This window comes from Sminthopsis crassicaudata, chromosome 5, assembly GCF_048593235.1.
Source record: "Sminthopsis crassicaudata isolate SCR6 chromosome 5, ASM4859323v1, whole genome shotgun sequence".
Lineage (NCBI taxonomy): Eukaryota > Metazoa > Chordata > Mammalia > Dasyuromorphia > Dasyuridae > Sminthopsis > Sminthopsis crassicaudata.
Window position 1 is genome coordinate 143,766,755 of NC_133621.1, and position 27,951 is coordinate 143,794,705.

Consider the following 27,951-nt stretch of genomic DNA (forward strand, 5'->3'; position numbering starts at 1 on the left):
TTCAAATTTGACCTCGGAATTTATCAGGCACATGACCCTGGTTGTTTCAGTTTCCTCAGCGACAAAACGAGAATAAGTAGCACAGGATCATGGTGAGCACGGTGCCTGGCAAGTAGTAGAGACTTAATAAATACTTAACTTCCTTTTTGTTCCGAACCCAAATTGAAAGGCCGCATGCTGTAGTGAATAGAGACCTGGGTTCGGGTGCCTTTCTGCCAATGTCAGTAAACATTTATTAAATGCCTCCTGTGTGGTGTTGGGCACTGTGCAATGCAGGACTACTTAGGGAGAGCAAGGGCAGTTTAGACGTGGTTTGGGCGCCCGAGAATTTTCAGGCTGCAGAGAGGCCGCCAAGTCCCCCAGGCGCTGGGCTGAGCCCCGGGAAACGGCGGAGTAAGCATCTCGTGCCACCCAGTGCGCGGCAGTGAACGAACTACACCGGAAGTCTCGTAAATTACCAGGCGAGAAAGTAATCCCAAAAGGACTATAACTGAGTCCAGCATCTTCAAACTTCTCCAATCTGCCCGAAATCTTGCAGACCGCAACAGAGAGCTACTCCGTGCACAGAACAGTGTAGCGCACTCCCACACCACCACCACCCCACCCCCGCTCCTCCCGCGCAGGCGCACTAGGCAGCCAGTGCACACAATGCACCTTGTAGGACCCACTCCCGAGTTCACCGACTTTTCTCCTGGTCCTGGCCCGGGGGGCCGACAAGGACCGGAACAACTAGAACCTGTTTCCCTCAGCTGCCTCAGGAGCTCGTACGTAAGGTCAAAAAGCTAGGACCACCCTGGAAAGCTGCTTTTTTTCCACTACCCGGAGGTTGGAGATTGAGGGGGCATGAACGTGACCAGAAAAAGCGGGAAGAAAATCGGGTGGGCGTGGTCAACCTCGAGCTAACGAAAGAACCGAGGGAAGAACAATCTAGAAACCTAGAATCTTTGCAGCTCAGCCCTGTCTCCTTAGCAACGACGCGCATCTTAACAGTAGATTATGGCTTTTGAGTTTCTTACCCGGGGCTTAGAACTAACCAGTTCCCGAGAGCGGGAAGCTCTACTGTATTTGAAAAAACATCGTATCTTGGACTTGCTGGTCCATCTCACCAGCAGCATTCTCTTTCACCGACCAGGTAAAGTAGGCCCGCTTCGTGCCCTTCCTTTCTCGGACTCTACCCCCTCTCTACACATTCTTTGCACATGCGCCAGGGGCACTCAACTGTCCATATCGCGACAGGGCACCTGGCTGTTTGAGCGGTTGATTGGTGATGTCAGTCAGCGAGCATTAATTAAGCGTACATTTACTATATGACATGGCGGGGACAAAAAAAAGGGCAAATATAGTGCTTACTCTCAAAGAGTTCATATTTTAATGGATGACACAAATTACTAAATACCCACGAGATATATACAAACTAGGTGGAAAGTAATCTCAGAGGGAAAGATTCGGGAAAGGCCTCCTACAGAGAATCCCAGAAAATGCAGAGGTGAGGGAGTGATACTGACATAGAACTGAGAGAAGGATTGTTACATCTGAGGGGCTGCAGGTGGATCAGTGTAATTTCATTATAGCAAGTAGATTTCCTGGAGTGAAGTGTGTAAGAGCCCTTTAAATGGGCGCCACAGTGCATCAATGGGCGCCACAGTGCATCGGGAGATTGAGTGGTCCGGAAGTAATTTCTATGGATATTAGGACTGCCTTGTAGGTGGGATCCTGTCCATTTTGAGATAGCTTCGTAATGGGTGACTCTCTCACTGATTGGCTGTGTGTGTGACCTCACAGGCCCTATGTAAGCCCACTGCAGGCAGCAGTCGTTCTTTTTAACCTGGCGCTCTTCACCCTGGCTCCCTAGCCTGGGTGGCCAAGCCAAGATGGATAGCCAAAAGAGGTAAGGGTTTTGGTAGTGAACACGTGGGTCTTCTGACCAGGTGTTCACTCGGGAACCAACAAGTCAGGGCATCAGTTAGGGCATTATGTGAGTAGGTATAATAAAGGGCATCAGTTAGGGCATTATGTGAGTAGGTATAATAAAGGCTTTTAAGTTTACATGTGGCTGTTCTTGAGTGCGCTACCGGTTATTAAGCTATAGATTCAAGAGATTGTGGCCAGAGACCTTTGAAGGCCTCAGAGGAGGCGAGCCGGGTAGAGTTCATACTGCTAAGCACAGTGGTCAAAGGTACTCTGTTGGGTCTAGGACAGACTAGTAATTGTAACTGCCAGGGAGAGCACGTTACAGAAGTGGAAATAGACTGAAAAGACAGGGATTCAAAGACCAGAGTTCCAGATCTGGCTCTGCTTCCAGCCAGCGAGTTATTTACTAATCCATTTCACTTATCTGTCCAGACTGCAAACTTACTGTAGAATGAGATCCCCTGTCCCCTTGTCTTATTTCCAATCATGCCTTGGAGGGAAAACAAAAACAAAAACACCCTTGAATTACTCCCTTTGAATCCCTTCCTTAACTTGTCACTTTATAGAGCTGGAAAAAATCACAAAATTATGGTGACTGAATCCACAACTTTTGATCATATTTTATTTTCACCTCTTTACTATATTGTCATATCTTCCCTTACCCAATCTTTTAAGTTGAGTACTAGGACTCATACTTCAATGAACAAAGGTCATTTTCTGAGATCTCTCTTTTCTTTCTTCTTTTAATATCAATGGTACATCTTTCCAATTCCCCCATCTCTTCCTTCATACCTGTCTTACATGAAGAAGTAGCACATTTTCCATGTCAGGGCAAACCTATCTATGTACCCTTGATCCCATTCCATGTTCTCCCCTTTATCACACTCATGCTCTTCAATCTTCAACCTCCTCTTATCCACTGTCTCCTTCCTCTTCTATCTTTATCCTTTAAAAACAAACAAAACAAAAAACCTTACTTGATACTGATCCCTATTAGCTGCCATCCTATAAAATTCTCTTCTTCTTTTCCAACTACTTGAAAAAAGCATTCCCTACACTCAGTTCTTCCATTTACTCTCCCCTCTCTATTCTAAACTTTTTTTTCTAATTTCCAAGTTCGTCATTCAAGGGAAACTTCTCTTTGCAAAGTTTCAGTGATCTTTTAATTGCCAAATCTCTCAGCCTTATGTACAGGAGAAAAGGGACAGGGAGAAGTAGAATGGTGAAAATTTACTACCATAAAAAAAAAAAAAAAAAAGACAAAACAAAAGGTTATCAAACTGTGCATACTTTTTGGTCCTACAGTGTTTATACTAGGCTTATATTCCAGAGAGATCTTAAGAAGAGAACGGGATCCGCATGAGCAAAAATGTTTGTGGCAGCCCTCTTTGTAGTGGCCAGAAATTGGAACCTGAGTGGATGCCCATCAGTTGGAGATTGGCTGAATAAGTTATGGTATACACCATATTGTATATGATATATTTATGGAATATTATTGTTCTATAAGAAACTATCAGCAGGATGTTTTATGAGGATCAATATTGAAAAACAGTTGAATAGATTTTAAACATAAAAAACTTCAATTAAAAAAGAGGCAAAAAAATCTTTTACAGTGAAGGTTAAGAGGGGAAGGAGAGGATGAGAGAATGAATCTTATGTCATCAGAATGTGCTCAAAGAAGAAATAATATATAAATCTCACACTCTCTTTCTGTATACTATTTCCTATCCAGGTTTTTGTGTCACTGGTTCTCTCTCTTTTGTCCTCCTAACCTCTGGTTTTTTGGGACCTTCAAATAATATTCACTAATATTGGGTATCCTCTTATCTTTATCCTGGGTTCTTATCTCTTCCCCCTTCTCTCTTGCTTGTTGATTACATTTAGTCCCATTCATTCAATTATCATCTCTCTGCCAAGATTTATATATACAAAAATTGTTTTCCTGACTTTAGTACTAAATACCAATTGCATTTTGAAGTGGATGTTTTCTAGACATCTTGACCTCAAGGTATGCAAAACAGAAATCATTCTCTTTCCCAAAAAAAGTCTTTCACCTTCTTTTCCTAACTTCTCTTTACCTTGTTTGTTGTTGTTCAGTAGTTTAGTCATATCCTACTCTCAATAACTCTTAATTGGGTTTTTTTTTTGTTTGTTTTGTTTTGTTTTGTTTTGACAAAGATACTGAAGTAGTTTGCCATTTCCTTCTTCAACTCCTTTCCCAAGTGAGGAAATTGAGTCAGAGTGAAGTGATTTGCTCAGGCTCATTTAGCTAATGAGTGTCTAAACTTGGATATGAACTGAGGAAAATAAGACATCCTGATTCCAAGCTCAGTGCTTTATCCCCCGTGCTACCTCACTGCCCCTTGGAGGGTATCCTTATCCTCCCAGTCATCAGGTTTACAATTTTGGTATCATTCTCAGTTCCTCATGCAAACTCGCTGCATATCCAAACTGACCTTTACAGAATGTGCCCTGTATATCCCTTCTCATCATAGTCACTGCCCATCATCACCTCTCTCCTTGTATATTTCAGTAACCTCTTAAATAGTCATCCCAAATGTCCCATCCAATCCCTCCTTCATACAATGGCCGAAGTGCTTTTCCTAAAGCACAGGCAGTACTAAGTCATCCACTAATTTAATGGATCCCTGTTACCTCCAGGGTTAAATATAAAATATTTATAACTTCATAACTGTTTTCAACTTTCTTAGATTTTATTCCATTCCCCATACTCTATAATAAAGTAACATGTGGCCTCGTTGCTGTTTCTTTCATACCACATTTAATCTCCAAATTTGGGGGATTTTCTTTTTTTTTTCTTTTACTGAGGCATTTGGTATTAAGTGACTTGCCCAAGGTCACAGAGCCAGGACGTGTTAAGTGTCTGAGGCCAAATTTGAATTCAGGTCCTCCTGACTTAAGGGCTGGTGCTCTATCCTCTAGACCAACTAGCTGCCTCCAAATGTGGGGAATTTTCACTGGCTGTCCCCAAGCCTCCTCACTTTTACCTCATGGCTATGCTGAATTCCTTTAAAACAGCTCAAATCTCAGAACCAGGAGATCACTATACACTTCAACAACAATACTGTATGAAGATGTATTCTGATGGAAGTGGATATCTTCAACATAAAGATCATCCAACTCACTTCCAGTTGATCAATGACGGACAGAAACTACTACACCCAGAGAAGGAACACTGGGAATTGAATATAAACTATTAGCACTACTGTCTTTCTACTCAGGTTACTTATACCTTTGGAATCCAATTCTTAACGTGAAACAAGAAAATTGGATTTACACACATATATTGTATCTAGATTATACTGTAACACATTTAATATGTATGGGATTGCCAGTCATCTAAGGGAGGGAGTAGAGGGAGGGAAAAATTTGGAAAAATGAATACAAGGGATAATGTTGTAAAAAAAAAAATTACTCATGCATATGTACTGTCAAAAAATATATAATTATAAAATTAAAAAACAGCTCAAATCCAACTCCTTTCCTTTTTCTCCTCCTTCCTCTGTCCCTTATATCCCCTCTGCTTCTCTACTTCTCTATCCTCATTTTCTCTCCCTCTCTCTTTCCTTCCGTCTTTCCTTCTTTCCTTCCGTCTTTCCTTCCTTCTTTCATTTTCTTCTTTTTCTCCTTAAGTCCTCCCTCTCCTGTCTCTCTGTCTCTGCTTGTCTGTCACTCTATTTCTCTCTGTCTTGTGTGTCTTGTCTTTCCTTCTGTTGGTCTTTTTCTCTTGCTGTCTCTGTCTCTACCTCTCTCTTTTCTCTTTCATTTTCCCTCTCAGTCTCCCATCATTCTAGAAGTACAGCTGCCATTTGGGGGCTCAAATCTCCTCTTCTGTAGGAGGTCTTTTTTGACTTCCGCCCACCCCCAGTGCTTTCATGAAATATTATCTTCAATTTGCCTGTGTATACCATGTATATACAGTTATTGCATGTTGTCTTCCCATATGAATGTGAGCTTCCTTTGTATCATCATCAGTACTTAGAACAGTCAGTCAAGTTAATAAGTATGTGTGCAGTGCCTACTATGTAGAACATACTGTTTCTTTTTAAATGCTTGTTGACCAACTGGAATAAGATTTTGTCTTCTCTTGCTCTACAACCTCATCCCCATCCCCCCAGTATGTGTATCTTGGGGCTGTATCTTTTACACATTAAATGTCTAGCTACTATAGATTACTATAATTTTTGATCAATTAATAAGAACCACACTTATCAACTCTTGTTAGCTCTTTTCTTTTTCTGAAAACAGTTTAAAAGTTCTGATGATCAGATTTGAAGAAAGAAAGATATGTTTTTGCTAGTATTACCAGTCCAAGAGCACTTATATTCCTATATACTATAAGAATTCTAAAGCCCAGTCACAAATACCTCCTTCTTAGGTAGAATAGCCAGTGATCAGCCAGTTCTCTTCTGAATTCTCTACCTTTAGTTAGCACCAGTGATAAAAACTCCACCTATGTCCCAATGCCTTTTTTTTTTTTTTGGTGTATGATTTCATAATTCAAATTTAAGTAGCAGTTCCAACATGGTACTGATTGTCTCTCTTCAGTTTTTAATTTCTTTCTGTATTTGTGAAGGGATTTATTAATTCTTTTTCTTTTCTTCCCTTTACTGTCACCAAATCCAATAATAACCTCTTCCATTATCACAACAGTATTCAAACATATAAATATATATAAAATAAATACAAGGTAGTTTTGATGTTAAGGGACTAGAAGATGAATAATCCAGCAAAGGCTTGTCTAGGAGGTGGTCTTTGTGGTAGGGCAGTTTAGTAGTGCAATGAGTAGAATATTGGTCTTAGAATCAGAAAGCAAACTCTTCCTGAGATCAAATCTGGCTTCACACACTTACTAGCTGTTTGACCCTGGTCAAGTCAAATAACTCTGCTCATCTGTAAAATGAATTTGAGAAGGAAATTGCAAACCACCCCATTATCTCTCCCAAGAAAACCCCAAATGGAGTCACAAAGGTATGAAATGACTCAAAAACAAATTGTGTTGAACTTTGAAGAAAATAGGGATTTTTAGAAGTAGATAATAGACATGAAGGACCATATATTCTAAAAATGAAAGACTGCCTGCTCCAAGGCACTGACAAAAAGACAAAGTTGTCTGTAATAGAGAAAACAAGAAGGCTAGTTTGAATACACTAGCCATTGCATGAAGGGTAGTGTCACATAAGACAAGAAAGGTGAGTTGGAACCAGGTCATGAAGGCTTTAAATATCAAGTAGAAGAGTTGTGTTTGATTGTGGAGGTAATAGAGAGCCACTGTAGCTTACTGAATATGAAAGCAATATAATAAAATCTATGCTTTAGAACTATTTCTTTGGCAACTTAGTACAAGGTAAATTAGAAGTCATTAATAGAGCCTCAGCTGCTTGTTAAATTGCCTGAGTGGATGGAGCACTGGGCCTAGAGTTAGGAAGATCTGAGTTCAAATGTGGCCAAATGACTAGCTGAATGATCCTGGACAAGTCACACAACCTGTTTGCCTTAAATCAGTGGAGGTGGAAATGTCATGCTGTTGTCCACAGGATCACAACAAAGAGTTAAGCATCACTGAACAACCAAACAATACAGACTTATGAAGTCAAGTGTGATAGTCTGAGGAAGCGGTAATGAGGGCCTGAACTAGGGTGGTCATTGTGTGAGTAGAGATGATAAACTCAGAACCAAAGGAACAATTGTACATAGTGATGACAACAATATCAATGATGACACAATCACAAGACAACAAAAACTCTTGGCTTTGAATTGCTAAGGCAAACATCTTTCTGATTATAAGTGTTAAATGATACTAAAATGGAAAATCTGTTGTTGAGCCCTGAATAATAGGCCATAACCCTCCTCCCTTTGCAATTAGGTCTGGGCAAATTGAATTTAGAAGAGACCCCCTAACCCTTGAAGTTCTGACTCTCCCTTCACATACCATTGTGTCACAATGAAGGAAAGCAAAGAAAAACATCATCCAGGTGCCCACTTCCCTGTCTCTCTCCTTACCAGGGTGATCCCTCCCTCCTTCAGAACTTTCAGAATTGTCCCATTCCTTGCTGTCTCCTATCCTCCCAGTGTCCTTGCCTCCCTCATCTACCTTTGTTTCCCTGTTCTGCCTTTGAAGTGTTTCCCAAAACATAACAGCTGCAAAATGTTAGGCTAATTGCATACTCAGCTTCTGTATTCGCTTGCAAACCCTAGTTAGCTAAAATCCTATATAAGCTCTGTGCCTCAGTTTTGCTGGTACCATATGCTTTGGAAACATTGCCATGTGGTCAGCTGGCTTATTAAACTTTCCACTTTAAAATTAAACCAGTTTCTACTCGCCTCAATTTCTCTGATACAACATATTTGGAGGCTACATCGAGATAGAAAAAGAGATTAGAGAACCGAGGGCCCCTCGAAAGGGAGCCTTGGATTGGCTGGTTCTGAACTCCCTTAAGAAGGTTGGCCCCTGAGAAGCTCCAGGGCCCCAAAGGAGACTAGGCCCCACCATAGTAAAGACTCACTGCTACATACCCCTATTTGGCTACATTGGAAAACCTGGTCTGAAACCTTTTGGGGGTAGGGTTTTTTTCCCTGAGTGTTGATACATCTGGGTCTAGAAATGTTAGACTGGACACAGCCACACAGCGTTTTGGCAGAGTTGTTAGGATGCCAATTAGCTCCTCTGGATATTTTTTTTTTTTTGTTTAAAAAGCAAGAAAATTCATCAGGATGTCTTTGGGCACAATCTGAGTGCCTTTTTGAGCACAATCTGGGTGCCTTTGGGCACAGTCTGGGTGCCACTTGGCACAACTTGGTTTTGGGATTTTTTTGGTTTAAAGGCCAAAAAAGTCTTTTATGAACAGGGGCTATTTGGTCTCTCCACTTTTAATCTGGAGCTTGGGAGTCTGGTTTATCTCTGAAAAAGCTCAGTCTGGGCATTTCTGTTTCTGGGAGGGAGAGATTGTCAAATTGTCAAACTGAAAACTTCCCTATTGAAACTCTTGAGATATTAAGAAATTGCTCCTGGTTTGTATCTGTTGATATTATAGTGAAAATTCTGTTATGTTTGTGTGATCTGTGTTTGTGCTTTGCCTATTTTTATTATGTGTCTCTTTAAGGAGTTCTGTTACACTGTAATTGCCATAAACCTCCTGCTCCCTCAACTCTGGCAAAGCTGGGGGCTGCAGAAATAACATTAATTAATTAAAATTAAAAAGAACATCTTAGCTGAAGTTTTAAGAGCAATGATTGAGGAGTTTGGCAATTGGTCATTTCAAGATTGAAAAGGGGGCAGCTAGGTGGTGCAGTGGATAGAGCACCAGCCTTGAATTCAGGAGGACCCGAGTTCAAATGTGGTCTCAGACAATTAACACTTCCTAGCTGTGTGACCCTGGGCAAGTCACTTAACCCCAGCCTCAGGGGGGGGGAAAGAAAAAATTGAGAAGGTGCTTAACAGCCAAGCATAAAACAAATGCTATATGAGTGTTAACTTCTTTATTATATTTAGTTGTAATCTCTTTGCGCTGACTGTTAACAGAAGATTTAAGAATTGGGAACTTGGGAAAAATGGAAAAATGCTTGGCTGTTTTTAAAATCTGGCAGCAAATAGCCAGGTCTGCAAGCCGTTAAAAAGAGAGCAAAAATTTTATCTGGATCAGGTTACAATTCTGAAAGAGGAGGGAGAGAACAAAGAAAGCTGGTGTCAATTAAACAGGCAAGAAGCCTTCTTCTGGAATTCCTCTTAAATTGTTTTTAGGGAAACTTAATTAAATGGCTCATCTATTGAATTTTGGGGGCTATGTATATTTAAATTGGAATTGTGATTCTGAAATTGTGAGAGATAATTATTGACTGTTACATGCTAAATTTGTTTATTCTGAATTAGTTTGAATATGAAACATTACTACCGGAAATTCAAAGCTGTATTTGATTTGATTCAGTTTAACAATAACTTGTTGAAACAAAGTTTTGGTAACTCACCTGAAAAAAATTACTTGTTTGTTTTCCCTATTTAGGTGAGGTATGTTGCTTTCTAAAATGTATATTGAGTAATTTGTAAAAATTGAGCTAGGCTTTAAAATTTTGTCAGCTCTGCTGGACATGTGTATAAGCTTCATGAAGTTAGCTATATTAGGAATCTTAAAAGTTTTGAAGGAAAAGAAAAAAGAGGTGATTTTACAAACATGAGATAAGAAAGATTGATTTGCAAAAGCAATTGATAGTTTGAATGGAACATCTGGTTAGAATATCACATGGAAAAGTATTGATTAAGTTAAAATTTGAGCCGACTATAAATTACATGAGAATCCTATCCATTTCTATCCATTTCTGTGATAGGTTGTGTTATGTTTATTAGGCTATCATGTGTGAAAATTGTGAAATTGATAATTCTGTAGGGGTTATTGTTGTAATATTGAAACCTAAAATTGTTAAGGATTATTGATTTGGTAGGTTGTTTAAAAAGAGAGACAGCATGTTAGGAGAGAGAGACAGACACATGTTAGAAGGCACTATGTGGGGTGGAAAAAGGATTGGGAAAGGTCTGTCGACTTGGAAAGGTGCAGATTTAACTCACCCACCCTCCCTCCCCCCCAGTAGGTATGACTGCTTTAAAAAAAAAAAAAAAAACAGAGAGAACAAACTCCACTCATAGAGCTCGATCCTTATGAACCTTGCGGGTCTGCTAGACCATTGCCCCTCCCCTTCAACCAAATCCTTCGAGAGCTCCTTCCCTACCTTCTCCTCCCTCTCTTCCTCCCCACTGCGACCCTCCCTTAGGGACTTTGGGCTTCGTAGCACAGCCGGAAAACCAGTGTCTGGTCTGCTTCTTTCCCATCCCTTCCTACCCGCCTCCCCCCATTCTCTCGCGCCTCCCTCTTTTCCCCCTCTGCTACTTTCTTTCCCACTATTGTCCTCTCTTAACGGAATAGCCTATATTTACATGGTATTCACAACTTAATGTTTTTGTTTTACAAATTTAAGGCTACTATAGGGCAAGGACATTTTGAAGCTATATAAAAGATTCTACTGCTTAGCAATGCAAGAAACTTTTAAGAGGCTTGTTAGAACTGCAAGGTCTCTGAAATGATTATTTTATCAAGGTCTCCATCTGTCTTCAGTAAATTATTTAATATTTACTTAAGTGCATAATGGTCTCCTTGTTTAATGAATATGATAACATATATAATTTATAACTTTCTTGAAATACCTACAGCAGGATTTCACCCTAATATCCCTCACTTGTTTTGACTAGGTGTTGCCCAAGGATTTGTGAGATTTTTGTTTTTATATAGACCTGAAGTCCTTGATTAATGAACTTGCTATTGAGGTGAAATTGTTACTGCATGATTGGTTGTCAGAACTAAGGATGTTTTCTCCCATCATATTTGTCCCAAGCCTGGAGGATGTTTTGGGAGTATAAACATGCTCCTGTTTTTTGGGGGTTTTTTCCCCCTCTTATACCACATTTCTATGATCAGAGCAAATGGTAAATAGAAACCATTAGTATGATTCAAGTATGTGATACCTTGCTATTTTCAATCTGCCTATATATAATCATTGTATTCTAAATTGAGGGAATGAGTTTTTGGTCTAGTCAGCTATCAGTTACTAGATATTTGTGTCTGTAGATAATTAAGTGCTTAAAGGTTTCTAAAATAATGTAATAAAAATTGACACAATTGTGGGTGAGACCTAACTATAGTTGACAAATCTTTAATATTATAATTAATATTATGTCTTGTGAAACAAACATGTTTCCTTACATGAAAAGCTGCTGGCCAATTTATATTGGCCTTTCTACATCTTCTAGTAGTCCTTGTGGACCAAGCTTTCTTTTTCAGATTATTCTAACCTCTATTTGTTAGCGATTAGAATCTTTACCCCTGAATCTTTACCACCCTCTTTTCCTCAAATCACACCTGTCCTTCTTGCTCTCAGCTGTTCACAGTGCCATAAATATTTCCAGACTGGACTGTAGGCCTGACTGTTAGCTTTGTTTTGATCCCCAACCCCCCCTCTTATTCTACTGGGCTGGCACTAATGGACCAGTTACAGGAACTACATCCCAATCCACCTGTTCTTGGAAACAACCAAAGTCATCCTTGGGAATCTCCAAAGTACAGGCACCTGTCTGGTGACTGCTTCTTCAAGTCTTTCTGACACACTCGCCCCGTCCTGTAACCCCAGTTATTTAATTAATGTTTCAGTGTCTTTGGCTGATGTTGCAGTTTGGTTTAGGGCTCCAGAAGGTTCATGGCTATCCTCCAGTGTCTTTGCCTCCCTCATCTGCCTTTGTTTCCCTGTTCTGCCTTTGAGGTGTTTCCCAAAAGATAACAGTTGCAAAATGTTAGGCTAATTGCACACTCAGCTTCTCTATAATGCTTGGAAGCCATAGTTAACTAAAAACCCTATATAAGCTCTGCACCTCAGTTTCTTTGGTACCGTATGCTTTGGAAACATTACCATGTGGTAAGCTGGCTTATTAAACTCTCCACTTTAAAATTAAACCAGTCTCTACTCGCCTCAGTTTCTCTGGTGGCACAACACTATCAGTTACAATCACTAGACACAGTAAGTGCTTTTTTAAGATCGTAGGTAATTGTGGGTAGTTTGAGGAGGTGTTTCTTAGGAAATTACTGGAGCCATAATAAAATACAGTAATAAAAATATTTGGGGTTTTTAAAAGAACATCTTGTTCTAGATTAAATTTCATTTTTATTTCTTGGAAGTGTAACAAGATTGACTAGATCAGATCAATGCCCTAGACACATATTAAATTTCAGCAAAATATGATTTGGCAGAATTATTCAAGTTAATCTTTTGATGTAGATTAAGAGGAGGAAGGAACCTCTAGAGGTCATCTTGCCTAACACTCTGATTTTACAGATGAGAAAACTGAAATCCAGAGAAATTAAATAATTTCCCCAAGGAGTATACAAGTACAAATAAGTGGTAATGCTGAAATCCCATCTCAGAGGGTTTTGGTTCCAGTCCCACACTCCTTCACCATACTATTGCACTTTCTCTCAAATACTGATTAAAATTGGTTTCAATGACCATTCAATTGTGTGCTCTCTACAAAGTCTTCAAAAATCTCTTAATCACCAGATCTACTGGCCTTTTCTCAGTCCCCCTCCTCTTCATTTCCCTGCAGCCTTTGACACTCTTGTCTAATCTCTCCTTGATCCTCTCTTCTTTCTAGGTTTTCCTGAGACTATTTTCTTCTCATTTTCCTCTTCTCTCTCTGATTCCTCTTCTGTTTTCTCAGGTCTTGCCCAACGACCATGGATGTCTCCCAAGTTTCTGGTCTTGGGGCTCCTCATCTTTGTTGTTTCACTTTGCTAGCTCAACAATTCTTCTGAGTTTAATTGTTATCTCCATGCAGATAATAATCAAATGTCTTTATCTAGTTCTAACATTTCTCCTGAGCTCAAGCTTCATATTGGCAAATGGCTAGTAAGTATCTCAAACTGGATGTTACTTAGGATTAAACACATCTAAAACGGAATTGTTATCTTTCCCCAGAACCGTTTTTCTTTTCTTTAACTTTGAAGGCAGCACCATCCTTTCAGTCACTCAGGCTTGAAAAATAGGTGTCACCCTTGATTTCTCCCTTTCTTGTCAACTCGGGGAAATTTTCACAGCATTTCTGCTATGCCATACCTCCTCTGAAACTGCCACCATCCTTTTCCAGGATTTATTTCATTGCTTCATGCCTAGATAATTGCAGTATCTTTCTGATTCATCTCCTACCTTCTCACATCTAGTTCACCATCTATTTAGATTTAAATATACTTTCCTTATGCACAGCTCTGACCATGTCACCCCTTCCCCACCCCTCCATTCAGTAAAGTCCAGTGGTTCTTTATTACCTCCAGGATCAAATGTAAAATCATCTTTTTGGCTTTCAAATCTCTACATAACCTTTCCAGTCTTTGTATACCTTTCTCCTCTCCAAAGAGTCTACATTGTAGTAAGCCTGGCATCCATGGTGTTCTTTCCAATTTGGTTTAGTTTCATTGACCATAATGCCTGGAATTTTCTCTATCATTACTACCTCTTAGATTTCTCCAGCTTCCTGCAAACTTCAACTAAAATCCTATCTTCTCCAAGAAACTTTTCCTGATCCCCTTTAGTGCTAATTCGTTCTTTCTGAAATTATTTCCTATTTATACTTTAAATATCTTGTTTGTACATAGTTGTGAGCTCCTTGAAGGCTGTTTTTGCTTTTCTTTTTATCATTAGTTCTTAGCTCATTGCTTGCTTGTAGACTCTTAATAAATATTTGTTGTTGTTGACTTTTGGGATCCTAGGAAGGAGGAAAAATTCCCCTAAACCCTAATTCTAGTGTGAAAGTTCAAGAAAGAAAAACACAGGAAAAGGAAGGGATCCAGTTCACAGCTCAGTATTAAATCAAAGAGGGCAAAGGGCAGTTCAATAAGAATCTGTTCTTCCTTTCCCAATCCTCTTCATTTTGGAAGCATCGCCAATCCATGGGGACCAGAGATCAGTTTCTTTCCTGTGTTTTTGTATGTGCGCCTGCATATGCTTGTGCATGTGCATGTGCGTGTACTTCTTTGAAAGGTATCCTTCAGACAAATGATTTGGGAACTCATCAAATTGATGAAACACTCCTCTGATTATTCCCTTTTCACCTAAATGAGAAGATAGAACCAGATAATCTTTAAGATCATTTCTAGCTTTAACATTTAAGGACTCAAATTTTATACTAGCAATCCTGCTTATAAAATAAATGGAAAATTCCATTAAGCTGAAACAACTAAAAAGATTTTCTTTAAAGATTTACTCTACAAAAAGAAAATTGAGATTTTTATATATATGTTCTGATAATCTCCTTCCAGGTTTATGAATCTTCCACTTTAATATATAAACTTATTTTATGCTACAGTTTATATATAATATATTAATTATGCTTTTCCTTTTTCATTTTATCTGCCTTTCACATTTAGCTTAATATCCTTTCAACTTCTACCTTTTGATTTCTATTCATATAAATATTTTATAAAGTACTGTTTTGGCTTTTATAAATTTTATTACTTTGTTACTGTTAGGATTACAAGGTGAGAACTCAGGTTGTCTGGACAGTGACAAGGTGAGAACTCAGGTTGTCTAGACAATTACAAGGTGAGAACTCAGGTTGACTTGACAGTTCTCTGGCTCAGACCTTTGGTTCGGGCTTTAAAGGGAGTTTACACCTTAGGAATTCTAAGAGGAGCAAGTTCATTGGTGGAAGTATTTCCCCACGCCCCACTGAGTTCTCACATGCCTCTTCTCTGGGAGGATAAAAGAAGGGCAGCATTGGGTCTGGGAGAATCGACTCTGGGATAGAGTTGTGAGGCCAGGCAGGCTGAAATGAGACCAGTCTGATTTGGGGAAGGACAAGAGCTGGAGGAGATTCAGAGTTCCCAAGAAACCTGTGCACAGAGGAAAAAATTTTACAGATCTCCTCCCAGAGAAGGATTATAATTGAGCAGACGACCGGACCCTCACAATTCAAGAACTTTACAAGTTACCATTAATAAAACATTCAAATATGAAAGTAAGGATTCTTAAAATTTACATGAAACCATTAACTTCCATTAATTTATCTAAAAGTTTTTAATCCATGTGTCAATTTTAACAAAACATTTTAGCATTCTCATTCAAACATTTTCTTCTATGTATTTTTTCAAGATTTTGTTGTTTTATTATTACTGTTCACATAGTTATAATCAATTTAGTCTGACTCACTTTAAGGCATATCCTACCTGTGTTCATAATTGCCTTTTAGAATTTTTTCTTTTTTCTCAAGTCCTAAACATAAAAGGAAAATAAAACAGAAAATTTGTCCAGCAAAACAACAGAGAAGATTCAAAATGTATGACAGTAAATTATCAATTCAAGAAAATATATATTAATAGAAGAAATTATATTCATGAGCGTCTAGTCTTTGCTTCCTTATATAGGAAGTTCTTTTTTTCTCTACTTTGAACTTTTTTTACTTTATTTTTCTTCCTTTTGGCCCCCTCATTCCCCCCAACCATGCTATAGCTAATTATATATTTATATTTTTATACTATAGATATAACACACACATATACAATACATACACACACATATACATTCACATCCACCCACAGATCCAGACACATATCTAATACATGCATACGTAGAGCAACATGCATATAGACATACACACATTTACACATGTAAACATGCATCTAAAACAATATTAGTATGGCTGACATATAATGTAAATTTCTCCCTTGATTGAATCTTTAAGCCTGACTTATCTCTTCTTTTCTATCCCTACTAATTCTTCTGCTATAATTCTACTTCTCTTGCAGAATCCCTCCTTTGTTATCTTCCCTCATCCTTTGCTTCCCCCTTCCACCCATCCCTCTCCCTTTATTTCCTTAAAGATTTTGGAGGGTACAGTATCCTTCGTAGTATATATGTAGTGTTGTCTAGTTAACAGATTCCTGATGTGAGTAGATTTTCAGAACTGTGAGCCCGTCTCTTCCCAATGCTTCTGTGTCTATTTTTCCTCAATACCTCATTTGCATAACGTATTTTTATCTTTGCCTAGATGGTTTTGGTTTTTAAAATCAGATCATATTCAGTTCTGCCCCAATCTTTCTTTTGAGCCACCCAAAAACATATGGTCTAAGTCTTCATGTAAAAAAAAACAACAACAAACTTGTCCATGTTAAATTCCTTGAAATTAATCTTGGACATTAACTCATATATGAAATTTTCTATTGAGTTCTGGTTTAGTTGAAAGTCCTGAAAATCTTCAAGTTCGTTGAATGTCCATTTTTAAAATTTAATATTATAGATAATTTTGTTGGATATATTTGTGACTGCAGGCTTAATTCTTTTGATTACCAGTATATGTGATTTCAGGACCTGTGGTCTTTTATTGTGGTTGCTGATATGTCCTTTACATTTCTAGTTGTAGCTCCTGTGTATTTGAATTGTTTATTTCTGGTTTCTTGAAAAATTGTCTCTTTGATCTGGGATTTTCACAAAAAATATTTTTGAGATGCTGATTGGAAGATAAATTTTCCCCCTCATATTCTATTTCTCCAGGACAATTTTCTTGGATTATTTCTTGCATTGTTGTGTGAAGGTTCTCTTTTTTGGTCACAGCTTTCAGGTAGTCTAATTATTCTTTTATTTTCTATAATTGACCTGTTCTCCAGAGTTATTGTTAAGTTTTTGTGTTTTTTGGTGGGGTTTTTGTTCATTTGTTTTGTTTTGGTGAGGCAATTGGAATTAAGTGAGTTATCCAGAATCACGCAACTATTGTTAACTCCTACCTTTAACTTCAGGGCCAGTGCCCTATCCACTGCACACGTAGTTTCCTGTTGTTTTTCTTATAAGATTTTTCACTTCTCTTCTATTTTTAAATTTTTAATTCTTTATATTGTTTTATTTTTTTCTTGGTTTCTTATAGTTAGTCTCATAGATTCACTGGCTTCACTTTGCAAATAACTCTTGTAAAGAGTTAGTTTCATATTTAAAACTATTTCTCCATTTCTAATTGCTTAACTTTTTTTTCATAATCTTGTTTGTATTGGATGCTTTTTTATTTTTTGAGTTTTTCCTCAGTGTCTCTCATTTGATTTTTACATTTTTTAAAAGTTCTTCTATAAATTCTCTCTGATAGAGAGCCATTTAATGTTACTCTTTGGGGGGTATTAGTAGTTTTTTTTGTTTTGTTTTGTTTTGTTGTTTTTGTTTTTTTAACTTGTGTCCTTCTCTGAAGATGAACCTTGGTCTTCCTTATACTTACAATAAGTTTCTATAGTTGGGTTCTCTCTTTGCTGGTTCATTTTTTAAAAAATAAGTATTAATGTAAGTATCTCTAATCATGGAGTGGAGAGAGAGTATCTCTAGCTTCACTTTAGCTCTCCCTTCTGACCTGGAACCCCAAACCAAAAGCTCCACTCTCATGTAAGTGTGGGCCCCATTGCTTCTGCACTCCGCCGATGTGCTAGTCTAGTCCCTTCTTGCTAAGGGCAGCATCTCTGCAGCACATCTGGTCCTGCTGTTTCAATCAGCCAAGGTTCTCCCAGTCTGCCTGAACGTAGACACCCTCTTCGACTCCACAAGCTGTCTGGGAGGTGAAAATGTCTGTGATTTCCTATTCAAGCTTCAACCAAAGCACTTGGTGCTAACACTTGGTGTTTCTGCAGAGCTAGTTAGAAGATGTTTGCACTTCACACTGCTTCATCTCCAGCCCTGGGTTGGTCTTTGTATCTTCTTAGGTTGTGTCCAGGAGGACCCCCTCCCTGTTCTGCTCCAAGTCTTTTTGATTTTCCACCAGTCTGTTTGCCCTGAGGTGCACATTTGTTCTATTTGTGGGGGGATCAGGAGAGCTTGAAAATTATTGTTCTCTGGAAACTCCTACCAATGTAGCTTGATGAAATCGCTGTTTCTTATGTAGATTTAGAGGGTTAGCTTGGACATTGAGAAGTTAAACGGCTTGATCCTGGTCACTTGTTAGGCTGCGTCAGTGACAGGATTACTCAAGTCTTTCTGACCAATCCAATACGCCTTCCATTTCACCAGAGTTGTCAGATATGAGTAACAGCTGAAGCAGAACCAGATTAAAATGTAACTATGAAATATGTAACAAATAGAAATTAGGTAATAAAATAGAATATAGATAAGGTTAATGTGGTTTTCTAAGTCAGATATGGTTTGATGGTCCCGTTCCTATGTGAATTTGACATCACTGAACTTTATCATGTCGCCTCTCCTATTAGACACAAGACTTGCTGTGTGTACATTGCTTAATGTTGCCTTGTATGTGTTTCCCTTCCTATGTTGGAGATTGCCTTGTTGGCTTCAAGTTTGGTTTTGGAGACATGGAAATAAAATGACTTCAGCTTTATAGGAATTTGGGCTCCTGAACCTTCGTACTCTAATTCTTAGATATTGAATGAACACAGCCTCAGACAAGCTGGTAGAGACCTTAATTGTAAAAGGCCAAAGTCTCCCATTGCCAAACGTCTAGATTCTTGTCTTGCTGATGGACTCCTGATGAATGGAAGAGAGAGAGGCTGATGGCTCTTCCAAGCCCTGCCTCGATTAAATGCAATTTACTCAGAGGTTAGGGCATTGCCCTTGTGAGGTCGTTGGAGCTCTTCAAGAAGAAGTGTGAACAAGAACAAAGGTGGTGATGACATCAACCTCAATAATGCCACAGAGCCTTCTGGTTGTTTTCTAGCTCATGTCTCCTTATTCCCCCGCTGTTCCCTTGCCACTGATTTTTGTCTAGACACTACGCCTTATATACACAGTTACCCTTAATGTTTGAGAGAATCACCATCATGGAAAGAAATTGAGGGTTTCTTTATTGGACAAATGAGGAGTCCACTGCGTGGACATGCCTGCGTGTGGGGTGGGGTGAGGAGGAAGGCGGGCACTGAGAGCGCAGGGCTCCGTGCTTGAGTGCCATGACCAGCCTCTTCCACTTGCACCCCGCCCTGATTTCTCCATTTCGCAGTTTTAAAATTGAAAGGAGCTGTAAGTGTCAAGGAGCCCTACCTTCTCATTTCATAAGGACTTCAGAGAGAGGTGATTGCTGTGGCCTTGATGAAGATCACACAGCTGATTGACGGCAGAGGCTCAACGAGCCTGCAGGTGGCTTGGAGTCCCAGGCAAGTGTTTGTTGAGATTTAGAGACCTGCCGTGGTCCCAGGTAGACAGTAGCTCCAAGGGAGGCAGAGGTCAAAACCAAAGCGGAGCGGGCCCTGGGTGCTCTCCAGTACGGGCTCCAGATCTCCCCGCCACCGGAGAGGCCGGGGGCTTTCTCGGTATGTATCGCTAGCGCCTCCGGGAAACCGTTGGGCCCGCGCAGCGGCTCATGGGCCAAAGTGGCGCTTTCCGCGTTACTGAGAACCCTGATTTTTTAGGGTTGGGGGCCCCAGCACGCGGCTAATGTGTTACACGCGGCAGATTTGCAAAGCTTCCAAAGGCTTGTGAAGAGCCTGGGACGGAGAGTGTATTTGCCGGCCAAAGAAAGTGTTTATTTAGTTGGTAAGTGAAGGGATGGTTTCTTGCACGTTTTCTGAGCCCAGCACGTCTAATCGGCAAAGGTTAACCAGAAGAAGGAAAGGAGCAAAGAAGACAGACAAACGGGCGCGGATCCGAAGGTAGGGACCGGAGTCAAAACGGGCCTGACTAGCAGCAAGTGGCCTTGGGCAGGCAGCTTGACTTCCGTAAAATCTTCCCTCCAGGGACCCAGCTCTGACTAGAATTTTAGAATTCTCCGACTAAAGGAAATGTGCGTCTGATCTTGGCCCCGGCAAGGCGCCCCCCGGAAATGTCAGGAGAGCAGCCTTCGCCACACTGCCCAACGACAGTGTCCACGCTGGAAACTTAGTGGTGCCAGAAGTTCGCGTGTGCTAGCCTGCAGTAACAAGCGCCCCTTTGGGAGAGCTCAGAGCCGCTCACCTTCCTGCCCCCCCCCCTTCTCCGCAATAAAACCTTGGGACCGCAGTGAAAATCTCAGGCTAAGAATGGGGGGTGAGTGGGCGCCTGGCCTTAGGCGTGACCCCTGGGCGGGCCGGGCCCGGCAGCCAGCTCCCGGCCGTCCCCGGTTTTAATGGCAGGTCCTGGGCGTGGCTTCTCTCGGAGGGGAATGGGGCAGGCGGGGTGGACGGCTGGTGAGCTAACAGAGTGTGACTGCCCAGCTCCTAGCAACGGCTCCGTTGCCACTCTTTCGTCCATGGCCGACAGTCTTCATTCCCCGGAGGAGAAGGCCCGGCTTTATTTGAAAAAACATCGAATCATGGAAATGCTGAACTACCTCACTTTTCAGTTGCTCTATCATCGGCCCGGTAAGGGCTCCTCCTGCCTCTGGCTCGGTGCCCTGCCTGCCTTGGCGCGACCCTGGAGCAGAGACCCTCACTTTTCTCCCCCCCCCCCCCCATGCATCCCTACCCCCCTCCCCTTCAGACTCTTCCTTCAGACAGTTAGAGCAGCAGGTGCGGTCACTGTGGGGCAGGGTCTGGGAGCCTGGACCTGGGTTTAATGAATGCTAGCTTTGCTTTCTGTCAACACCAACCTTAAGTGTAACTCACTGAGAGTGAGACTGCAGGCTCCCGTTAATAGTTTCCTTTTTGAATCCTCCCACTCGTCATCCTCCCCTCTCTTCACTCCGGAACGCTCTGTCGCCCCTCCCTCCCTACCTCCAGAGGGCGGTGGGGGAGCGGAGCCGACTCGTGGCTAACTCACTCTGTGGCCATTCAGCAACTCGTCTCCCCTGGAAGTTCATTCTGTCCAAATGTATCACTTGATTATTCTCTCTCCATCTACCTCACAGTCTTCATCTTCTAACCCGTTCCCTTAAATTGGGGCAACAATATGGACGTCTCCTCAATCAGAATCAACAATTCTTCAGTCTGCTTATGTCCCGTCTCTGATTTGCTGCCCACAAACATACCTAGGTCTTCCCCGCGGCCAAAACCAAACCGAACCCCAAATCCCAAACCCTCCGGACTCTCCCAACAACCAGTCAAGCCATCTCTCTCAGATAAGGGGGGAGGGGGGAGAAGAGCTTGTTTTTGCTGACAAAGTTTTCTGTTCTCTTACTCCTCTTCCCTGGCATACTGGCTTCTAGCCTCGCCACTCGGCTGATAGAGCGCTCTTCAAAAGTTTTCAGCTTTTAATTGTCAAATCTTCTGCTTTTCTCAGTTCTCATATTTTTCCACGTTACAAATAATGCTTGCTGATGGTTTTAGATGATGCTTAACATTTTAAGAAAACAATCTGTTTATACCTATCAAGTGTTTTTTTTTTAATAGGAATGAGTTTCATATTTTGTCAAAAGCTTTTCTACATGTATTGATATATGATTATTACTTTTGTTATTAATAGGATCAATTATGTTGTTTTCCTTAATGTTAAATTACCCATCCCTGCATTCCTGGCATAAATACTACTTGCTCCCAATGTATATTATTTATGATATACTATTGTAATCTTCTAGCTAGTATTTAGGATTTTTGCTAAATATTTATTAGTGAAACTGGTCTATTATTTTTTCCCTCTTGTTTTTGCTTTTCCTGGTTTAGGTATCGGCACCATATTGTTTCATAAAAGGAGTTGGGTAGGACTTCTTTGCTTATTATTCCAAATTATTTATTATTGGAATTAGTTGGTCTTTAAATGTTTGGTAGAATTCACTTGTAAATCCATCTGGTTCTGGTGGCTTTTTCTTTAGGAAGTTCATTTATAACCTGTTTTTTTTGGTTGGTTGATTGTTAAAAATAGCTTTTGGGGTTTTTGTTTTTTGTTCTTTAGAGATTCTTCTGTTAACCTAGTCAATTTACATTTTTGTAAGTAGTTCACTGTCATTGTTAACTTTATGGTATAGAATTGACAAAATAACTTAATAATTGCTTTGATTTTATTTTCATTAATGTATATTCCCCTTTCAATTTTTGACATTAGTGACAATTTTTTCTCTATTTTAAAAAATCATATTAACCAACCAATTTTATTTTTTTTTCATACCACGAACTCCAAGTTTCACTTAATTCAATAGTTATCTTATATTCAATGTTATTCAGTTTTAAATTTTTAGGATTTTCAGTTTGGCATTTCACTTGGGGGTTTTAATTTGTCCTTTTCCTATTTTCTTAAAATATCATACCCCAATTCATTGATCTGCTCATCATCTTTTGGCAGTATTTTAAATTAATTTTGCTTTAGTGATTAAAAAAAAAATGAATTTCCTTTCCCTTCCTTCCCCCTGCTGAAGAAAACAAAAAACAAAACTCTAGCAACAAACGTGCCTAATGCAAACAAAACAAATTTCCACATTGGGTATGTACAAAAATTGCCTTATTCTGCTTAGAGTCCACTACCTCTCAGGAACTTGGGTTGCTTCCTCAGTCGTTCTCATCTGCTCACTTTGTATTAAGTTCATCCTCATCTTCCTAGGTTTCACTGAAATCATCCTTTTCACCATTTCTTTATGGCACAATATTATTCTGTTGCATCCCTTTACTATAACTTGTCCAGCTATTCCCCAATTGATTAAAAACTCTTCTTTTCAGTTTACTACTACATAAAGAACTGTTAGAAAATCACCTTCCTTGAGATTTCTTAACATAAATTCAGTTTCTGAATTCAATTTAATGGTAGTTTGCTCATTTTCTTCTCCTTAATTCTTTTAGTACTCATAATCCACTTAATAGTGCTTTGATAATATTTTAGTTTGGGGCTTTTTTTCTGTTGGTATTTGAGCATATTTTTTTTTTTCTGGCATGTCTTTTGCTTTTTAAATCTGTGGGGTTTATTTTCTTGTTTTTAGCTAAGTGCAACTTTCTTTTGGGAATTTATTTTATGGTATATCTGTTGCTTTATTTTTTAAGAGCACAAATTTCATCTTAGAGGATCTTAGGTCCTCTTACTGTTTTCCTTAGTCCCCATATCTATCTTAAGTGACATCCAATAAAAGGCAATCTAATGGAAAGAATTAATAGTATCTTGTTGCCTTCTTGAAAGGATTAGAAAGGTACATGCATATGTGATTCTGTGTTTTACCCAGCCATTTAATCTCAAGACTTTTCATAGAGAAGATCCCAAGGTTTGTCAGTTTTATAAAAAAGTTACTTTTAGGAGCAAATTAAATAAAAAGATTATGAATGAGCAGCTAGAATCAATCATTTCCTGTATAAACAAACCTTCATTTCTCCTATCTGCTTTAGTTCTTACTTTATCCTTTCAGCAATGTCCCAGAAAGTGTGATTTATGTGATTTTTTACTTCATCTAAATTATTCCATATAGACACATTTTTGCTTTTGCTAGAAATTAAATTTTAAAATTTAGTTAAGAATTCTGGGATCCTGTGTTTTAGTTAAATTATCCTAATGTTTGTTATTTTTTGAGAATATTTTATTTGGAATACCTATAGTTTTAATTTTATGGTGTTTTATGAAAATAAACTATTCTTTTACAGATAAACCAAGAGAATTTTTGCAAGATATGTTATCAAGAATAAAGATTGCAAAAATAACTTCGGTAGACTTTCCTTATCTCATTGATGACTCTAACTTGGTTTCTATGTTTGAAATAATGGACCCTACAAATCAAGGTTTTATAACTCCTGTTCAATACAAAGAAGGTTAGTGATTTTCATTTTATTATAACTGTAAATAATTTGTAGTCATTCTAGAACTTACTTTAAATAATTAACATTTTATGAATTTCTTTTCTCTCTTTCATATGTATAGCCCTAAAGAACCTTGGTCTGCTGGATTCAGATGAAGTAATAGATGAAAATTTAGAAGTTATCACTAAGGATTACTTCAGGAAAGATGTGTAAGTTTATTTTTAAAATATTAAGTGTTTTTCAAGTAGAATGAGCATTGCTTAGAGGTCTCCCAACTTTTTGGGAGAAAGGAAAACTCATATTGTGAAATTTTCAGTTTACCTGGGACTTGATGAGGACAATGTTGACACTAAAGGGGATTGAGCATAAGTGCTTAGTAGACAGGTCACTCTACACTCCCTCCCTCGTTAGCAGTCCCATAGAAGTAATTTTGGTAGTAATTTGCCATGGCCAATCTTTGAGATATTAGTAGCTTCTGATCTTTGATGATTTAAAGAATTTAGAAGTGTTTTTGAATTTTGAGGTGTGTTTTATAAATGTTAAAATGTGGTTTTTTTTCTTTAAACTAGAATAACAAGGATAAAAATACTTTAAGATCAATGCTTTTATATCAGTAACTAAAAATACTAGCATTAAATCTATATGACTTATGTAAAAATGTAAATTTACATATAAGTAATGTAGATTTAATACTTATTTATTAACTATAATCCTGTTACTATGTATACTTTTCCTACTAGCTTATTACCCAACCATTCTACAGATTATTTTCTGAATAGCTATGTGTCTTTTGCTTTTTAAATCTGTGGGGTTTATTTTCTTGTTTTTAGCTAAGTGCAACTTTCTTTTGGGAATTTATTTTATGGTATATCTGTTGCTTTATTTTTTAAGAGCACAAATTTCATCTTAGAGGATCTTAGGTCCTCTGGTGATGTTTGTTGGTAACAAGTCTTTCTAAACTTAATTGGGCAGGTCCTCACATACATTGACACAAAACCTTTCCATCTTGGTATATGACCTACCAAAATGTGTACCTTTCTAATTCTTCAAAAAACCAAGATGCCACAGAGAAGCATCCTAGTAGAACTTTAGTTGAGAGTTAATATTTAACTTGATAATTTATAATAGAAATTCCTTGAGGGCAGGAATTGTTTTCCTTTTTTTTTTTTTTTTTTTTTTTTTTTGTCTCTTGCACCTAATAGAATAGTTGACACTTATTTGAATCAAATTTATACTAAGAATAGTATTAACTAAATGCTTTCATAGTCTTAAATTATGAAAAAAGAATTTTTAGCCCAACATATCATTTTAGATATGTCTTTAGAGATGTGTGATCCAAGAGAAAAATTTGGCCCCTATTAGAATATATCACTTGTGCAATAATTATTCCTTCTACGCTCAAACATCTACTCTCAGCTAGGTGGTGCAGTGTTTAGAGTACCAGACTTGAAGTCAGGAGAACCTGAATTCAAATCTGGCCTCAGACACTTAACACTTCCTGGCCAAGTCATTTAACCCCAACTGAGTAGCAAAAAAACAAAACAAAACATTTTAAACACAAAAACATCTACTGCACACTGTAGAATGAAGTCTTTTCTTGGCTATAGCCAGCTACAGAGGCATTTTCCTAGATTTTCCTAGGCAATTGGAAAGAGCCTTGGACTTGGTGTCAGAAAGGACCTGAGTTCAAATCTGATCAGACAAAAGCTGTGTGAAATTAACTTGTTTGCCTCAGTTTCTTCAACTGTAAAAAGAGGATAACAGCATTTATAGTGTTCCCATTGGTTTTCTGGAGGTCCTTGGACCAGCCTTCATTTCAGCAGAGTAATTACTATGAGAACAGCCAGGGATAAAGTCCAAATTCTTAATTATCTCCTTCACAGTCTAGTTTCCTTGCCTGGGGCCCCGGGGCCAGCTTTCTTGAGGTCCTCTGGAATGTGTCTTGGTTTCTGTGGGGGAGGCAGGAGGACCACCACCTTTTCTGTCTCTAAGTCTGTCTTCTCTGAGTCTCTCTTTGGCTCAGACAGGCTTAGTGGAGAAATGCAGGAGGATAGGCCTGCCACCATGGTGGTGTGAGATGGAATGAATGAATCTGGCTAAGTTTGTCCCAGCTTATATGCTCTAGATGGAATGAATGAATCTGGCTAAGTTTGTCCCAGCTTATATGCTCTATTACAGTTAAATCCATTCATCATACTGAGTATAAGCCAATCATTATATCACTAGGGAACCCTTATTTGTTGTAAGATTAAATCAATCATACTATATATAGAGAACTATTAAGCACCATGCTAAACTAGGTAACCATTGTCTTATCAATTCCACTGACTTAATACCTTGTAAGAATCCTTGTTTCAAATAGAGTTCTGATCCATAATACCTACTTCCTAGGATTGTGGTAAGCATCAAATGAGATCATTATATATATATGCCAGCATGTGGCAAAGAGTAAGCTCTATCTAAATATTAACTATTAGTATTATTAATACCTGTGATCAAGGTGAGCACAATGTCCATTCTTTAAGAGGTGTGCAGTTCTTAAATCTTGGACATGGACACAAGTATTAGTGTGTACTTATGTTCTCCTGTGTTCAGCATGCAGTTCTAGTATTTAATGGGTAGTAGAAAAAGAGATGGCACCAGGTGACATACATGTGGCTAATCAAAGGCATTAGGAATATAGATGACAAACTTAGAGATTCATTAATCCTTCTAATATTTTAGCAATTTGTAAAACAGAATCCACTTGTATCAATGAATTAGAGATTCACTTAATCCGATTTGTTCATACATGGCAACCAGTCATGGAGTCTGTCCAACTTGTGAGAACTACCCAAGTTTTCAGTCCCTTGTAACAAAATTTGGTCACCCTCTCAAAATGATGAGCCAGAAATAGACTTTAGTGGAAGATTACCATCTCTATTTACTCTCAAGACATAGCATTCACTCCTAGAAATAGAAATTACAGGAGGCACATAGTTCCCTGGAGATGGATGTCTTTCCCTATAATTGTTCCCAGACTATCTTGTAGTCACAATACAGCCAAAAGCCAGACAGGAACTGAAAAGGGTATTTAAATTTTTTTTTCCTATATTCAGCTGCAGCTTTCAGGAAAGATCAGTTCTGTTCATCCTTATTTCAGCCCCTAACACAAAGGCCAAGTATGTAAAAAATTTTAAGTTTTAGAGAGAATTCTGGCTTGTTTTGATCTGCTTCAGTCCCTGCTGGCAGAGCACAAAAGAAATTGATTAGGGAAATTACTGTGAAAAGCGGGTAGCTTTTCAGTTCTTTCTAAAATTTGGCTTCAAAAATGTGGTTTCATCCTCTTTAATTGGAATCATGAATAATTTAAAAATCATGTATATTTATATTCAGATAAGAATAAATATGCATCATAATTGATAAATGTGTGCCTTTGGTTCATTTGTAGTTTTGTATTGTCCAGAACACTCCCTTAAATAATATAAGGAATGACTGGTTTATTTATATTTTATCTAATTAGGCCTTTTCTTTTCTCAATTGCCTTCAGTGTTATATTCAAGTGTGAATCAGTAAAATTTTTGTTTTTGTTCCCTTTAGGGCTAGAAAGACTTTGAAGATGTGGTTATCTTTTTAAAAAACCGGATCCAGTTTGGTTCCTAACATTTATCCAATTTGGATGCTAAGTGCATTTTCCTATAAAAATTAGTGTTTTTCCCATTAATATGTTAAACTGAATGAGTTAAATGTATTACATTAAATGATTTAAATTGTTAAAATAAAAAGATCACAAAAAGTTTTATTTCTGTATTCGCTTTTATCTTTACTCTAGGCCTCAGCAAAAGGCGAGGGAGGATGATAAGGAAGTTCTTTTCTTCATCAACTAACATAATTCGTTGAGGGAAACATTTGCTTTATT

At 38.6% G+C, this 27,951-nt stretch overlaps 1 protein-coding gene and 1 long non-coding RNA gene across 3 annotated transcripts in view; one reads left to right on the forward strand and one right to left on the reverse strand.

Moving 5' to 3' along the window:
* Window positions 1-20,577, reverse strand: part of LOC141543331 (uncharacterized) — a 38,611-nt gene extending 18,034 nt beyond the window's left edge. The window contains exons 1-2 of the long non-coding RNA XR_012482412.1: window positions 19,477-20,577; window positions 15,687-15,732 (exon numbers count right to left, since the gene is read on the reverse strand). This is a non-coding gene — a long non-coding RNA (uncharacterized LOC141543331). The remainder of the gene's footprint in view (window positions 1-15,686; window positions 15,733-19,476) is intronic.
* On the forward strand, window positions 631-27,828 carry EFCAB10 (EF-hand calcium binding domain 10). Of its 2 annotated transcripts, none has more exons than XM_074268396.1 (4): window positions 631-1,132; window positions 23,901-24,065; window positions 24,175-24,262; window positions 27,633-27,828. In XM_074268396.1, the coding sequence occupies exons 1-4, from the start codon at window positions 997-999 to the stop codon at window positions 27,667-27,669; spliced, it is 426 nt and encodes a 141-aa protein (XP_074124497.1). In that variant the 5' UTR covers window positions 631-996; the 3' UTR covers window positions 27,670-27,828. The 2 variants fall into 2 exon arrangements, with proteins under 2 accessions (XP_074124497.1, XP_074124498.1); XM_074268397.1 differs by lacking the exon at window positions 631-1,132 and adding an exon at window positions 20,576-20,771.
* Window positions 27,829-27,951: the final 123 nt, after the last annotated feature.